This window comes from Urocampus carinirostris, chromosome 19, assembly GCF_059441175.1.
Source record: "Urocampus carinirostris isolate Australia breed hairy pipefish chromosome 19, RoL_Ucar_1.0, whole genome shotgun sequence".
NCBI lineage: Eukaryota > Metazoa > Chordata > Actinopteri > Syngnathiformes > Syngnathidae > Urocampus > Urocampus carinirostris.
Genome location: NC_142367.1, coordinates 28861318 through 28879118, shown reverse-complemented (window position 1 = coordinate 28879118; position 17801 = coordinate 28861318). Strand labels below are relative to the sequence as shown.

General features: G+C 40.5%; 1 protein-coding gene across 1 annotated transcript in view; it reads right to left on the bottom strand.

Annotated features, from left to right (window-relative positions):
- Positions 1-12147: 12147 nt before the first annotated feature.
- The window catches only part of LOC148347936 (transient receptor potential cation channel subfamily M member 4-like), a 57672-nt gene continuing 52018 nt past the window's right edge, over positions 12148-17801 (bottom strand). Inside the window, exons 25-28 of the mRNA XM_088323608.1 lie at positions 16416-16548; positions 15168-15240; positions 12528-12621; positions 12148-12456 (exon numbers count right to left, since the gene is read on the bottom strand). Coding sequence (XP_088179734.1) covers positions 12434-12456; positions 12528-12621; positions 15168-15240; positions 16416-16548 — 323 coding nt within the window. The 3' untranslated portion in view covers positions 12148-12433. The remainder of the gene's footprint in view (positions 12457-12527; positions 12622-15167; positions 15241-16415; positions 16549-17801) is intronic.

The window sequence follows — 17801 nt, the reverse complement described above, 5'->3', positions numbered from 1 at the left end:
TTCTCTGAGTGTTGTCTCGCGGGCCGGATTCAATCCCCTAGCGGGCCTGATCTGGCCCACGGGCCGCCTGTTTGACACCTTTGCAGTAGCACAACGGAAAAAGACGAAATACTCAAGGTGACCGAAACGCATCACATTACTTTTGAAAAGAAGAAAAAGAAGAAAAAAAAGCACCAAAACATGAAAAAGAAAGAATAGGGAAAAATGAAAAAACGAGACAAAAACTAAAACTCAAGACAAAACGGAAAGAATAAAAAAAAAGGAGAGAAATTCCTTTTCTTTGTTTTTGTCCTTTTTCTTTCATTCTTTTCTTTATTTCCTTTATCTTTTTTCTTATCCATTTTCCTTTCTTACTTTCTTTTACCCTACCTTTTTTTATTCACGTTTTTCTCACTCGCCTCTTTTTCTTCATTCTTTTTTCGCGCCGGCTTTAGAAAAGACGTGGCCAGAAGACGGAAGAGAGATTGGAGAATGAGAGGGAGAATCAACGAAGACTAATTCGACAATAAATCTGCCCCCGTGTGGAAATGCCGGTCTCTTGTCAATATTTTCCCTAAATTAAGAAAAGAGCATGCATTGTTGGGTGAAAAAAGTTTGTGTTCGGTTAATGGAGTCAGATAACTACCGTAAATTCTGGACTATAAGCCGCTACTTTTTTCTCCTACTTTCAACCCTGCGGCTTATCCAGTGATGCGGCCAATTTATGTCATTTTTCTAACAGCTGCTAGCGGCGCTCGCGTGTTGCTACCATTAACTGCCCTGTCAAAGCTATATTATTATTATTAAAGCTTTGAAAACTCTTTCGGTGTACCGTCTTTCTTTGTAAATATGTGTAACCCGTGTATAATATGTATTTGCAACTGTATGTATTTATTTTAGACACTTATTCTGATATGTTTCGCACGGGTGAACGAAAAAGGAGGGGCGGAACAAACGCGAGGTGCCGAGTTTAAGTGGGGACCGCTAAAGGTGAGGGACAGACAAGGAAAGAAGAGGTTGCGTGAGTAAATGTCTTCATCTGATCTATTTTTCCCACCCTTACCTTTGGAAATATACACTTTTTCCCTTGGATTACTTTCAACGGGACCCGGACTCTGCAGGTCTGCATCGAACCTTAAGTACCGGTATCATTTTCCGTTCATTTCGCCGGCTGTGATTTTTGGACTGTAAAGAAGGACATTTAGTTTCAATCGCGGGACTTGAAGTCGGGTTAATTTTGTGTTTGTGTTACTTTTTTTTCATGTGGGCGCGTGCGGCTTATATACAGGTGCGGCTTGTGTACAAAGTACAAAATCGGTTTTCCTCTTAAAATGAAATGAAATGAACTGCATTTCTATAGCGCTTTTCAAGTCAATGACCTCCCAAAGCGCTTTACAATGTGCTCCACATTTCCCAATAGCGGCCTTGCAGCCATGTAAGGCGCTAACCTGCTTATTGGGGGTATTAGGGGTTCAGTGTCTTACCCAAGGACACTTCGACATGTAACACGGCTGAGCCGGGTTTCGAACCGGGATCCCTTGATCCCAAGACGAGCGCTCTACCTCCCGAGCTACTGCCGCCTCTGTGGCAGTAATGTGGTGGGTGCGGCTTATAATCAGGTGCGCTCTATAGTCCGGAATTTACGGTAATTGGTAAACGTTTGGGACATTTTACTGTGACACATTAAGACTCGCGACGAAGGGCGTCACAAATAAACGTGACTCGACTCAAAGTTGACCACTTTTTTCGCGGTCTTTCGCGAGGCGGGATCAGGACGAGCGACCTCGGTCTACCTTTGAGGCGAGCGACCACGATCGCCAACGTCAACAAGAGGCAAATCCGGCAAAAGCCGCCCGGACCGGCCGTGCATCCGAGCGTTCTCAAACAGCGGATTACCGCAACTTCTTGTGTAAACCGAGAAGCCGAAGGATACCGCGCAGCAGCATGAAGGGCATTGTTGGAGAAAGACTCGGGGTCTTGGATCATGTCATTTTCCTACCTGTCAAAGTCGGACAATTGCTACCCTTATTGAGGATTGGCATCCCCTTATTAAGCAACGCCGCACCTATTTACTCACAGCATTATACCAACAGCAAATTTAAGGTTGGCAGAAATAATGATAGATTCATTTTTAGTATTTATTTAAAAAAAAAACGGTTAGAATGATTTGTATTCTCTTTGATGATAAACGTCTTTGAGGAAAAAGGATCCTTTTAGTCATTGGGATTCCTCATATAAATGACAGTGTCTTTGCGGCATTGCTGTCGTTTTTTTTTTTGGGTTGTGTCTTTCTAGTATTACTCAAGAGCACGGGTGTTAAAGAGGCGGCCCGCGGGCCGGTTTAGGCCCGCGAAGAGATTGAATCTGGCCCGTGAGACAACACTCGGAGAAGGGCAAGGGAAAAACGAGCTGCAGGTTGAAATAGGTCAACTTGATGTTGCCAAAGCCAGGTGCCTCCAACAAAGACACTCTACTTGTATTTATTTATTTCTCTCTCTCTCTGTCTCTCTCTGTCTCTGTCTCTCTGTCTCTCTGTGTCTTTTTAACTTCTTTTGCTCTAACTTCCTTTTTTCCTTACTTCTCTTTTCTCATAGATTAAAGAGAAAGAAAAAGAGAACTGTGCTGCACACGCGCTAACCACTGCGCCACTGTGCTGCACTTGTATGATTATATCTTTTCATAATACAAGTGAATGACACCCTGGCGGGACCAATTAGACCAACTCATTTGAACTCATAGAACAAACATTCTGTCAAGGGCCGGATTAAAGAGAAAGAAAAAGACAGATAAAGAAATAAGAGAAAGAGGGAGGGAAAAGGAGAGAGGGCAGGACAAAGAAAGAAAAAGAGAGAGAGGGAGAAACAAAAGATTAACACTTGTGAGAGAGGGGAAAAAGAAAGGGAGAGGAAGAAAGAAATCCAAAGAGAAATAGAAAGACAGAAGGAAAGAAAAGAGAAAAGAAGACGTGAAGGGTAGGAAGAGAGAAAGGGAAAAGGAAAAAAGAAAGTTAGAGCAAAAGAGGGTAAAAGACACAGAGACAGAAAGAAACAAAGAGCAACAAAAGAAGAGAAAAAGAGAGACACAGAGAATGAAAGAGACAGACAGGGAGAAAAGGGATGGAAGAGAAAGAGAGAGATAAAAAGAGAAAGAAAAAGAGAGATAAAAGAGAAAGAGAGAGAAAGAGGAAGAAAGAGAAAGGGAAAGAAAGAGAAAGAGAGAAAGAAAAAGAGAGAGAGAGAGAGAGCTGTCCTGATCTGGCCTGCGGGCCGCCTGTGCCATGGTGCTAGTTTGGCGATTTTGTTGAAATTTGTCTGGAAAATATACAGTCGGCTCTTTAAATCTACAAAAAAAAAAAAAGATTCCCGACCCCCCGGCGTAGCGCGTGGAGCCCTTTTCGCGACGAAGGGCCAAACGAATAAACAGGACTCCGCTCGGCATAACGGAAGCCACACAACAGGTTTTTTTTGGCCGGCGTGCCAAAAGATTTCACGGCTTGCTACACGAGAGCTGTCAACCTTGTCAAAAGTTATGACACGACAATCTGAAGCAAGAACAACATCGCCAAAACAAACAAGAAATCCTGTCGATACAAATAACTAGCCTGCGATTGGCTGGCAACCAGTTCAGGGTGTCCCCTGCCCACTGCCCGATGATTGCTGGGATGGGCTCCAGCACCCCCGTGACCCTACTGAGGATAAGCCGTGCAGCTGATGAGATGAGATGAGACAAATAACTAGCCAAGTTGAAGGACACTTTCCAGTTCCATTTGTAAATGAGAGAGACTTTTAATCATGAGTTCGAACGTCCTCCATGTCCCGACCCATCTTCCCTCTAAGCTCCAAGATTTTCCGCGCACAAGAAAATCGAGCCGGCTCACAAAAATCAGGGCTCCAAATTGCTCATTAAGAAGCGAATTCAGTCCAAGTTACAGTGCATGAAGGTCAAAATACACGGGTTCCCCTGACGCTGTTTTCTAAATGCGGTATTTTGAAGATAGTTTATTCCTCCCCGTAGGGAAATTCACACTTCCAGCAGTATCCTTTTGTTGCTTATTAACAGATTAACAGGATGGCCTCGGGGTGCTGTGTTGTAGTTAGCAACAACGTTTATAAATGAATATTGTACGGTTTCATCTATTTTTTACCATCAAGGGTATATTCAAAAATAATGTCTAGAGAGTCACTTGTTCTTTTTATATACCGTATTTTCCGCACTATAAGGCGCACCTAAAAGTCTTCATTTTTTTCAAAAGCTGACCATGCGCCTTATAATACAGTGCGCCTTATATATGGATCAATATTAAATACTTACGCAACAGCCGCCGACTCGATTTTCCCCCGAACGCGGAGTCGTCCGCGGTGTATGCTGGGATTTATTTATATACCAATGTGTCAATCATCATTTGAATCGATCGCTATTGGCTGAAGTTATTCGGAGCCTCGGATTGGCTAAAGGGCCGAAACAAACCCTGCAATTGGCCGAAAAAGATGTGTCAATGATCCGTTGAATCGATCGCTATTGGCTGAAGTTATTCGGAGCCTCGGATTGGCTAGAGGGCCGAAACAAACCCTGCAATTGGCCGAAAAAACTGACTCTGAATAGCAAGCTTGCTAAACTACGCCATAAAGAAACATGTTTCATTAGTCTGTATTTGTAAATATTTTACTCTCTTGGATTTACTACACTCACGGTTGTAAGAAGACCATGGTTGCGTATCATTATTGAACGTGAGAACTTAGGTGAGCTACTCCGGCTATATATTTTCCCAGTATCTTGTTTCACACTGATCTCGATGTTTCTGTGATGAGTCTATTTTTAAATGAAACTCAATTCCAAGTGTTTATTGTCATATGCACAGTAAAGTTGCGAGCGAAAAAGAAAATAGAAACTAAGGAATGGTTGGCATTTCTTGAATCCCAAGACTTTAACCTTCCGAATGATATTTGAAACGATGCATTTGAGTGACATCGTACGGACACCGCATCCGCACGTGTCTACGACACGTATTTGCTTCTTTGCAAGCTTTGGGAATGTTAAGGGGGTAATAAGTTGGACTGAACCATCCGACTGTTTTGTCCACGTTCCCATTGTAGCGCCTTATAATCCAGTGCGCCTTATGTATGGAAAATATAGGACCAAAAACTATTTTTTGGGGGTGCGCCCTATAGTGCGGAAAATACGGTACTACTACAACATTTTGACCATGGAAATACAACAAAATACAACTGTAAAAAGTACAAAAACACGAGAGAAAGATTTTTGATTGTTACATCACGGAAATATTGGGCGCCCGCAGACCGTCGCTCGCCCAAAAAAATTCCTGATGTAATTTCCCGTTGGGGCCCCGCCAACTAAGAATTGGCCCCTGTCCAAACCCAGTGACCTCATTTTGGAAAACACACCCTGATCAACAGCGGATGCAATTAAAAACTCGTCTCGCCTTCTTTTCTTTCCACGCTTTTATCTAGGTCAAGTTTTTTTTGGAATACGCAAATGATATTACATCACCTTCTCTCCCAGACCACGACTCGCTCCCGAGTATAAGTCGCGCTTCTTTCGACCGGATCCAACAGCACAAACGTACAGGTCGTCTTCCGAAGGCCATTTAAAACATTTGAACTCGGGGGCCACACGATAGAACAAACATAATGTCTGGGGCCGGACGAGTAGATTCAAGAGAAACACAAAGAGAGATAAAGATATAAGAGAAAGAGGGAGGGAAAAGGAGAAAAAGAGAGAGAGGGAGAGAGTGTGAGAAACAAAAGATAAAAAGTCGTGAGAGAGGGGGAAAAGAAAGGGAGAGGAAGAAAGAATTCCAAAGAGAAATAGAAAGACAGAAGGAGAGAAAAAAGAGAAAAGAAAGCGCGAGGGGTGGGAAGAGAGAAAGAGAAAAGAGAGAAAAAGAAAAAAAGGAAGTTAGAGCAAAGGAGGTTAAAAGACGCAGAGAGAGAAAGAGACAAAGAGCAACGAAGGAAGAGAAAAAGAGAGACACAGAGAATGAAAGAGAGAGAGACAGAGTGGGAGAAAAGGGGTGGAAAAGAAAGAGAGAGAGGGAGAAAAAGAGAAAGAGAAAGACAAAGAGAGAGAGAGAGGGAGAGAGCGTAAGAAACAAGAGATAAAAAGTCATGAGAGAAAGAAAAAGAAAGGGAGAGGAAGAAAGAAATCCAAAGATAATTAGAAAGACAGAAGGAGAGAAAAAAAGAGAAAAGAAAGCGCGAAGGGTAGGAAGAGAGAAAGAGAAAAGAGAGAAAAGGAAAAAAAAGGAAGTTAGAGCAAAAGAAGTTCAAAAGACACAGAGAGAGAAAGAGACAAAGAGCAACAAAGGAAGAGAAAAAGAGAGACACAGAGAATGAAAGAGAGAGAGACAGAGTGGGAGAAAAGGGGTGGAAAAGAAAGAGAGAGGGAGAAAAAGAGAAAGAGGGAAAGAGCGTAAGAAACAAGAGATCAAAAGTTATGAGAGAAAGAAAAAGAAAGGGAGAGGAAGAAAGAAATCCAGAGAGAAATGAAAGACAGAAGGAGAGAAAAGAGAAAAGAAAGCGCAAAGGGTAGGAAGAGAGAAAGAGCAAAAAGAAAAGGAAGTTAGAGGAAAAGAGGTTAAAAGACACAGAGAGAGAAAGAGACAAAGAGCAACAAAGGAAGAGAAAAAGAGAGACCCCGAGAGTGAAAGAGACAGAGAGTGGGAGAAAAGGGGTGGAAGAGAGAGAGAGAGGAATAAATACAGTGTCTTTGTGAGAGGCACTTGGCTTTGGCAACATCAAGTTGACATATTTCAACCTGCAGCTCATTCTAGTTTGTAAAAAAATATACCGTACCTTCTCAATAAAAGCATGTACTCCCAAATCCATTCAATATGTAGACCGAGCAATTCGGGAAAAACTATGTGTAATGTAAGATCAAACATCAAACATTCCGGTTGTATCCACCATCTCTGTTTGTCCCTCACCCACTCATTATCCCCCCCCCCCCCCCACCCCACCCCCCCCCCCCCAAAAAAAAAAAAAACAAAGCCTACTTACAACAAAGACAGTTAGTTCTTTGTTCCTTTATCTCTTTGTTTCCTTATCCTCACTGAAAATGTGGAACTGGAGTCGTCCAATTTCGTTGTCACGGCATATCCCATGTTGTAACAATGACAATAAAGGCATATTCTATTCTATTCTATTTATTGACTTGACGCCATTGAGCGCGAGCTTATGTCAACTGAAGACACGGTGTGGACACTCTTATTGTGAAGGGGAGGGGAGGGGGAGACCCTGACACCATGCTTAGTCTTTTGCTCACCCCCCCTCCTTCAACTCCTCCCACCTCACCCCCTTCTTATGTGGCGCTCAGTTTATCATGGAGGAACTCGGCGACGTACGTATATTCTCTTCTGTCACATTTCATCTCAAGTTTGACTTTATTATACTAAAAGCGAGCGGTTGTTTGTAGTACCTAAACACGGCTAATTGTGCGTGGTTTGGTGTATTTGTTGTAAAAGCCGTTCGATGCAATAGCACCTCCACAACACTAGGGAGCATTGGCGCTCTTCCACGCTGTGGCGGATTTGTGAAGAAGAAATCGCATTCTTACTCCGCAAAAATAGGCTACATCGAAGCCGTTAGTTAAACCCCCTCCGCGTAAGTACGTCAACTATTTTTTAGTCATTGTGTAGTAATTTGCGGAGTCTTACTGCGTGTGAAGTGGTGCTACAAAGTGGAATGAACCCTTAAGTGTATTAATAGTAAACCCTTGAGAGGATTTCTTCTTCCGAGGGGGGCCCTTTCACTAAGAAAGAAGGCGCAGGCGCGTTTGACCTTTTTATTTTAACGTTCCAAAGAATCAAGTGCAATAGCACCTCCACAACACTAGGGAGCATTGGCGCTCTTCCACGCTGTGGCGGATTTGTGAAGAAGAAATTGCATTCTTACTCCGCAAAAATAGGCTACATCGAAGCCGTTAGTTAAACCCCCTCTGCCTAAGTGCATCAACTCTTTTTTAGTCATTGTGTAGTCATTTGAGGAGTGTTACAAGTGGTGCTACAAAGTGGAGTGGACCCTTAAGTGTATTAATAGTGAAACCTCGAGAGGATTTCTTCTTCCGAGGGGGGGCGTGGCGGAGAACGGGCAAGTACCGTTACCGAGTGTCTGTATTTGTTTTTTAAGTGTTTTGTTGCTTTTGTTTGTGTAGATAAACAAGGAAGAAGCAAAGAAAGGGTGGCACTCTTTTAACATTAAGAACATTTCAGTCTATTCTTTCAGCTTTCAGCCATTAGGCAAACCGCAATTGCCGGATTATTTTGGGGGGTTTGGCAACGATGACGTGCCGAGCACTTAACCAGAAACAGGAAAAACATCATGTTTGTGATCTGAAACCTATGAGAGTGATAATTATGTAATAATCACAAAAAATCAGAAGGGCCTTTTTGCAGGGCGTTTTGCTCTTGTGCTTCTCTTAGGGTCGTCTAAGACGACTTCCATTTACTCGAGTAAGTTTTGGACATTGGGTACCTCTCGGAGTATTCTTAAATCACTATATTTTTGAATTTGACTTGCGTAGATATGTGAAGAAGAAATTGAGTTACTCCGCAAAAATAGGCTACATTGAAGCCGTTAGTTAAACCCCCTCTGCGCAAGTACTCTTGAACTTTTTTTAACAAATCAGACGAGACTTTTTTCAAAGTATGTAGTAACGACTTCCATTTACTCGAGTAAGTTTTGGACGTTGGGAACCTCTCGGAGTATTCTTAAATCATTATATTTTTTAATTTGACTTGCGTGGACTTGTGAAGAAGAAATTGCGCCCTTACTCCGCAAAAAAAAGGCTACATTGAAGCCGTTAGTTAAACCCCCTCTGCTTAAGTACGTAAACTATTTTTTAGTAATTTTGTAGTATTTTGCTGAGTGTTACTGTACCAATATTTAGATTTTTGTAGTATCCATCATAACATTTGTATATGATTTCTGCTGTACTATTTATGTAGTATTTTAGAATTGGAATATTATTCATATTTTTGTAGTATTTCTGTCATCAAGCAGACCGATTTTTTATCACTATTTTTTTGTAATATTGTTGTAATTTGCAAGGTATTACTGTACTAATATTTTTTGTAATATTTTTTTTAGTATCTGTCATAACATTTGTATATTTTTGAATTTGTGAAGAAGAAATTGAGTTACTCTGCAAAAATAGGCTACATTGAAGCCGTTAGTTAAACCCCCTCTGCGTAAGTACGTCAACAATTTTTTAGTCATTGTGTAGTAATTTACAGAGTGTTACTGTACCAATATTCGGATTTTTGTAGTATCTGTCATAACATTTGTATATTTTTGAATTTGAGTAGATATATGTGAAGAAGAAATTGAGTTACTCCGCAAAAATAGGCTACATTGAAGCCGTTAGTTAAAAGGAAAAAGGGAAGAAAGAGCAAAAGAAGGTAAAAAGACAGAGAGACAGAGACAGAGAGAGACAGAGAGAGACAGACAGAGACAGACAGAGACAGAGAGAGACAGAGAGAGAGAGAGACAGAGAGAGAGAGAGAGAGAAGGAGAGAAGAGAAGTGGAGAAAGAGAGAAGCGAGAAGCAAGAGAGAAAGAAAAAGAGAAAAGGAAAAAAGGAAGAAAGAGCAAAAGAAGGTAAAAAGACACACAGAGAGAGAGAGAAAGAATGAGAGGAGGAGAGAAGAGAATTGGAGAAAGAGAGAAGCGAAAAGCAAAAAAGAGAGAGAAAAAGGAAGAGAAAGGAAAAAGGAAGAAAGAGCAAAAGAAGGTAAAAAGATAGAGAGAGAGAGAGAGAGAGAGAGAGAGAGAGAGAGAGAGAGAGAGAGAGAGAGAGAGAGAGAGAGAACAGAGAGAGAGAATGAGAGGAGAGAAGAGAGAAGGGGAGAAAGAGATGTGAGAAGCAGGAGAGAGAGAGAGAAAAGGAAGAGAAAAGGAAAAAAGGAAGAAAGAGCAAAAGAAGGTAAAAAGACAGAGACAGAGACACAGAGACACAGAGACACAGAGAGAGAGAGAGAGAGAGAGAGAGAGAGAGAGAGAGAGAGAGAGAGAGAGAGAGAGAGAAGGGGAGAAGCGAAAAGCAAAAGAGAGGAAGAGAGAAAAGGAAGAAAAAAGGAAGAGCAAAAGAAGGTAAAAAGACACAGGAGAGAGAGACAAAGAGTAACAAAGAAAGAGACAGAGAGAAAGAGAGTCAGAGAAAAAGGGAGGAAGAGAAAGAGAGAGAAATACAAGTTAAGCATTTGTTCGAGGCACCTTACTTTGGCAACATCAAGTGGATATAGTTCAACCTGCAGCTCGTTTTTCTCTTGCGCTTCTCTGAGCCCTGTTTGAACTCAATAAATAAGACGTTGCTACGGTGACTCAGTACTTTTTTTTTCCCAGCGAGTCACGATTCGGATGACTTTTGGCGACTCTGCTCGATCGTCGGGCCGAAACCTAGGCGTCTCAGTCAACACTCGGCAGTGTTGATTCAACAAAGACCTTGAGCCGGGAATCGAAGCCGACTCAGAGTACTCTTTGTTTTGCTATCAGAGTAAATAGAAGAGTCTTACTGAAAGATGCAGGCGCGAAGCTCGTCCACCGAAAGAGAAAATGGTTGCCTTCCATCCTTAGAGAATGTCTTCGTGTTCCAAGATCCATTCTCACTGCGCCTGAAACCGCTAAATCAATACATGTAAATGTAAATGCATGTCTATAGCGCTTTTCAAGTCAGCGAAGAGCTCCCAAAGCGCTTTACAATGTGCTTCACACTTACCCAATCACACACACACTCAAACACCAATAAGGAGTCAGCCTCGAAATGTTTTGAGGATAATCAAGATGATAAATGGTCTGCATTTCTATAGCGCTTTTCAAGTCAATGAAGACTTCCCAAAGCGCTTTACAATGTGCTTCACACTTACCCATTTACACACACACTCACACACCAATAGGGAGTCGGCCTCCAAACCTTTTGAGGATAATCAAGATGCTAAATGGTAAATGGACTGCATTTTTATAGCGCTTTTCAAGTCAAAAATGTGTTACAATGTGCTTCACACTTACCCATTCACACACACACTCACACACCAATAGGGAGTCAGCCTCCAAACGTTTTGAGGATAATCAAGATGCTAAATGCTAAATGGACTGCATTTCCAAGAGCTTTTCAAGTCAATGAAGAGCTCCCAAAGCGCTTTACAATGTGCTTCACACTTACCCATTTACACACACACTCACACACCAATAGGGAGTCGGCCTCCAAACCTTTTGAGGATAATCAAGATGCTAAATGGTAAATGGACTGCATTTTTATAGCGCTTTTCAAGTCAAAAATGTGTTACAATGTGCTTCACACTTACCCATTCACACACACACTCACACACCAATAGGGAGTCAGCCTCCAAACGTTTTGAGGATAATCAAGATGCTAAATGGTCAATGGTAAATGAACTGCATTTATACAGTGCTTTTCAAGTCAATGAAGACCTCCCAAAGCGCTTTACAATGTGCTTCACACTTCACACACCCATTCACACACTCACACACTCACACCCATAGGGAGACAGCCATGCAAGGCACCTACCTGCTTATTGGGGGCATTAGGGATTCAGTCTCTTGCCCTAGGACACTATCCTAAAGGGTTTAGCGTAGCTTATCAGTGAGTATCAAGCCTCTGTTGTAGAAATTGGAGGTCCGATAATCGAGAGAAAAGTCTTCTCATAAGTGGATAAGAGAAATAGACAGGAGCCAGCCTCGTTACGGAGGGAGATGTCACTTTATTGATGCGTCAATAAAGATCTCACAGAGCTAGGAACATGACAATGTATTTAAAGCTGGTAGTGACGATTAGGCTTCGATTGAGTACACCCCAAAAGGCGGTCCTGTATCACGTATCAAGTACAGAGCGTCCCGTCCCTTGCACGCTATCTTCAAGGAAACTTAATGTCTGCCAAGAGTATCTTCAAGGATGTCTACCCGACCGTTTCCCACTACTGTAAGCAAGTCTTTCTAAATTTCTACATGTATGCAAGTCTATTCTACATTTGCAAGTGTATTTACCACAACACCTCTGGGAAGGATTCAGTTTGAGGGTTGGCCCCCACTTCCTGGTCTTGCTTCCTGTATCCAGTGATTGAAGTCCGAAATGTCCTCTTGAAATATCCAGCAAAAATGGCGTTTCTTCCGAAAGGCCCGCCATACAAACAAGCAGTACGTCTTAAACGTGTTTTATTCGAAAAAAACTGCAGTAAAACCGTAAACGTGCAATATCAGGTGAGAACAAACAGTACTTGCCATCCGACATGCAACGAGCCCCCCCACCGTATTTTGGTACACTATTAAAACATATCCAGTTGTAGTCCATAAATATACTTTGGCGTTTGGTGAAAAAAAACACTGCGCCTTTAAAAAAAAGTAGAAAGGACCTTTTCTCTTCCTCGTCTTGATAAAGTTGGAGGAGGGGTCGTCGTGGCAACAGTCAGGTGATTCCCCCCGAATCAGGAAGAAGATGTCAAGGAATCTGTATAGAAAATCAAAATAAAATATATAGAAATATATCGAAAAGGTACCCGGGATGGTTCCTGGTGGTACCTCTGAGGTTCGGGGGAGGACGAGGAGGTTTGAAGGAACTTCCTTGCGCCAAAGTATCCACGATCCAGCTCAGTGCGCCGGAGCAATATTCCATCTGTCAAACAGTCCCGTTCTTAAAGGGGCAGTGTGTCATTTAAGCGGGCTCGGGTGACGAAAGAAACGGCGTCGTGTTGCGGGACGCTTACAGAAAAATACAACGTCATAAGCAGACCGATTTGTTAGAACTACTTTTTAGTGTGTAGTAGTTTGCAGAGTGTTACTGTACCAATATTTTTGTAATATCTGTCATAACATTCGTGGATTATTTCTGCTGTACTATTTATGCAGTATTTTAGAATTGGTATAGTGTTTGAGTTAACGTACTTTTGAAGTATTCGCAAAGTAGTATTTTCCTATTTGTAGCAATTCCAGAGTACTACTATTGTCCGTTACAGAAAAATACAACGTCATAAGCAGACCGATTTGTTAGAACTACTTTTTAGTGTGTAGTAGTTTGCAGAGTGTTACTGTACCAATATTTTTGTAATATCTGTCATAACATTCGTGGATTATTTCTGCTGTACTATTTATGCAGTATTTTAGAATTGGTATAGTGTTTGAGTTAACGTACTTTTGAAGTATTCGCAAAGTAGTATTTTCCTATTTGTAGCAATTCCAGAGTACTACTATTGTCCGTTACAGAAAAATACAACGTCATAAGCAGACCGATTTGTTAGAACTACTTTTTAGTGTGTAGTAGTTTGCAGAGTGTTACTGTACCAAAATTTTTGTAGTTTCTGTCATAACATTCGTATATTATTTCTGCTGTACTATTTATGTAGTATTTTAGATTTGGTGTAGTATTTCTGTTGATGTATTTTTGAAGTATTCGCAAAGTAGTATTTTCGTATTTGTAGCAATTCCAGAGTACTACTATTGTCGGTTAGAGAAAAATACAACGTCATCAAGCAGACTGATTTATTAGAACTACTTTATAGTGTGTAGTAGTTTGCAGAGTGTTACTGTACCAATATTCTGATTTTTGTAATATCTGTCATAACATTTGTATATTATTTCTGCTGTACTATTTATGTAGTATTTTAGAATTGGTATAGTATTTTTGTAGTATTTCTGTTGACGTATTTTTGAAGTATTCGCAAAGTAGTATTTTCGTATTTGTAGCAATTCCAGAGTACTACTATTGTCGGTTACAGAAAAATACAACGTCATCAAGCAGACTGATTTATTAGAACTACTTTATAGTGTGTAGTAGTTTGCAGAGTGTTACTGTACCAATATTCAGATTTTTGTAATATCTGTCATAAAATTTGTATATTATTTCTGCTGTATTATTTATGTAGTATTTTAGAATTGGTATATTATTCATATTTTTGTAGTATTTCTGTCATCAAGTAGACCGATTTTTTTATCACTGTTCAACTATTTTTTAGTAATTTTAGTATTATAGAATTGGTATGTTATTCATATTTTTGAAGTATTTGCAAAGTAGTATTTTCATATTTGTAGCAATTCCACGAGTACTACTATTGTCGGTTACAGAAAAATACAATGTCATAAGTAGACAGATTTGTTAGAACTACTTTTTAGAGTGTAGTAGTTTGCAGAGTGTTACTGTACCAATATTTTGTAGTATCTGTCATGACATTCGTACATTATTTCTGCTGTACTATTTATGTAGTATTTTAGAATTGGTATAGTGTTTCTGTTGACGTACTTTTGAAGTATTCGCAAAGTAGTATTTTTATATTTGTAGCAATTTCAGAGTACTACTATTGTCCGTTACAGAAAAATACGACATCATCAAGCAGACCGATTTGTTAGAACTACTTTTTAGTGTGTAGTAGTTTGCAGAGTGTTACTGTACCAATATTTTTGTAGTATCTGTCATAACATTTGTATATTATTTCTGCTGTACTATTTATGTAGTATGTTAGAATTGGTATAGTATTTTTGTAATATTTCTGTTGACGTATTTTTGAAGTATTCGCAAAGTAGTATTTTTGTATTATTTTTTGTAGTAATTCCAGAGTATTGTAGTATTTCCATAGAGGTAGTTTTGTAGTATTATGTTGCAATACTTTAGTTGTTCATTTGTATACTAGTATACAAGTATTTTTACGGTATTGTTTTCCTTTTACGAATGTAAGCAAAATAATTATGTGGTCCTGGTTTTTAAGCATTAGGTTTTATATTTAGTTTTGTAGTATTTCTTGACTATATTTGTAATATTACCGTAAATTTATTTTTGTAGTAATCGTGTTGTAATACTTCAGTTGTACTTTTGTATCCTAGTATTACTGTCATAGTATTTTTACGAATGTAAGCAAAATAATTATGTGGTCCCGGTTTTTAAGCATTAGGTTTTATATTTAGTTTCGTAGTATTTCTTGACTATATTTGTAATATTACCGTCAATTTATTTTTGTAGTAATTATGTTGTAATACTTCAGGTGTACTTTTGTATCCTAGTATTACTGTCATAGTATAGTATGTATGTTGAAGAAATAAGCCGCAGTATTGGCTGGCAACCAGTTCAGGGTCTCCCGTTCCCACTGCCCGAAGATGGCTGGGATGGGCTCCAGCAACCCCGCGACCCTACTGAGGATAAGCGGTGGAGCTAATGAGATGAGATGAGATTACCTCGCTCTCCAGAGTCCTGAGTCGGTGGTCCAGGTCCCGGCTCTCCGTCAGATGTTTCATCACGCCGTCCACCCTGCAAAACCAGACCTTTTCAATCCACTCGACACCAGAAAAATGGAGAGGACGATGGAATATTAAGCCGGTTCTCTGTTTGGAGCCATGTTTCTTGAGCTTGATTGCTCTCGAAATTCGGAAAAATCATTGACACCGAAATAAAATGCGCTTTAGAGATGTTTCTGAACAAAACGATATTTTTTAGGGGTTCATGATTTGGAAATAGGGGCAGCAAGGCGGCACAGTTCTGAGGTCGTGCGATCGAACCTCCTGTGTGGAGTTTGCATATTCTCCCCGTGGTTGTGGTCCAAATTGTCTCTTGGATTGAATGAGCGAGCGAATTGTCTGTCCCTGTGTGCTTTGCAACTGTCTGGCAACCAGTTCAGGGTGTCCACTGCCCAAAGACGGCAGGGATGGGCTCCAGCACCCCCGAGACCCTACTGAGGATAAGCGGTGCAGATAATGGATGGAAGGATGGATATTAATATGAACTTTACATATGTAGGCTTTTCTGAACAAAACAATCTTTTCGGGGTTCATGATTTTGAAATAGGGGCAGCAAGGCGGCACAGCTCTTAGGTCGTGAGATTTAACCTCCTGTTCGGAGTTTGCATGTTCTCCCCGTGCTTGCATGGGTTTCCTTCCACATTCCAAATGTCAGGTGAATTGGCCGGTCCAAATTGTCTCTAGGAGCGAATGAGCGAGTGAATTGTCTGTCCCTGTGTGCCCTGCGATTGGCTGGCTACCAGTTCAGGGTGTCCATTGCCCAAAGACGGCAGGAATGGACTCCGGCACCCCCGAGACCCTACTGAGGATAAGCAGTGCAGATACTGGATGGAAGGATGGATATTAATATGAACTTCACATATGTATGCGTTTCTGAACAAAACAATCTTTGTTGGGGTTCATGATTTTGAAATGTCGTGTTGGAAAACGTTCGGAGGCACTGCTTAAGAAAACAAGGCATGCGTGTATAAACTAGCAAATCATATTTGAAATGCGTTTGTTTAGGATTAAATGATTGCAAACGCTTAAAAAGAATCTTTATAAAAACATTGGAGAGAAAAATCAGGTTACGTAGCTCCAAACATAACAGTCATAAAGCGCCGCTAATCCGTTTCTCGACAATCCTGTTCTACGTTGCGGACATTTTATCGTTCGGCTGGGAAATTTGAAGGCGTCTGGACGACTTACTTGGCAGCCATGCGCTTCAGCCTCTCCGAGTCGCTACTCTTCTGGATTTTGTTCTGAGCGGTCAAGAAGTCCTCCTTCTGAATGGTTTCCCACGTCATGAGTCGGTTGGCCGCTTTGCCTTTCAGCTGCAAAACTCCAATCGGAGACAAGCGCGAATCATTTCCCTTCTCGACCATCTCATCTTCTGTTCTGGGGTCCAAATATAGCCCGGGGGCCCAGACTTTGAGATCCCATCCAGTTTTGCATTCAAGAGTCAATATACACGCAGATTATTTTAGAGAGAAGGTCGTTGGGCGTCGTCCCAAAAATATACGCAGAGAGAAGGTATGACAAAAAGGGAACGCTCCTTATTGCATTGGGGACACGTTCCAAGTTCCAGACGTTCAACATTGGTCTTCATAGTGTTCTCAAATAAAGTTATCTGGTGTATCAAAGGACTGCACAGGATTACAATCACACCATCGCCTGATCTCAAACCAACATGCGGGCAAGGGAAAACTCCAAACCTCATATTTGGGTTTAAACAAATTAGCTTCATCAAATTGGTCTTGAAACGCTCACAGTTCAGATAAACCAGGTTCCCGTTTCTAAGCAATAAGTTCGACATTTAGTTTTGGACTTTTCGTTTTGTATATTTGTTCTAGTATTTTTGTAGCATTGATGTAGTGGTATATTTACAGAAATACTGTAGTAGTATTTCTGTAGTGGTATTTCACTTTTTTAACTGAAAGCAAAACTATATATTAGGTCCCCAATTTTAAGATCGGATATTTACTCGTGTTGTACAATTTCTGTGGTTGTATTTCCGAAATTATACTGTAGCATTTTTGTAGTATTACTGTACTGCTCTGTTGTAGTAATTTAAGCATTATAGTATTCCTGTTTTCAGAAGTTTTTCTCTTTCTTTTCTCTCGCGTTTTGTTTTTCTAGAGTAGCATTTTGGTATATTTCTGTAATATATTACATGTATTAATGTAGTTGTACTTAGTATTACTGTTGTTGAATTGTTCTAGTATTTCTGTAGTAGTACTTAAGTATTATAGTATACTTTAGTACTATTTTTATACTTTTTCTGTACTATTTCTCTTTTCAAGACAGAAGCAAAATATTATTTCTTAAAAACTCAATTTGATATTTTGTTTTGTAGTAAGTTTGTGATATTTTGTACTATCTCTGAAGTGGATACACAAAAGGACAGCGAGGAAAAAAAAACTATGTTTTTATGAGTAATACTTCATCTACGATTATGTATATACTGTCGGGATATTTTTACGGTATTGGATTAGCGGACGGGCAGCACGGCGGCACGGTGGTTAGCGCATGTGCGACACAGTTCATGTCTCGGGAACCTCCTGCGTGGGTTCAAATCCAGCTCCAGACTTCCTG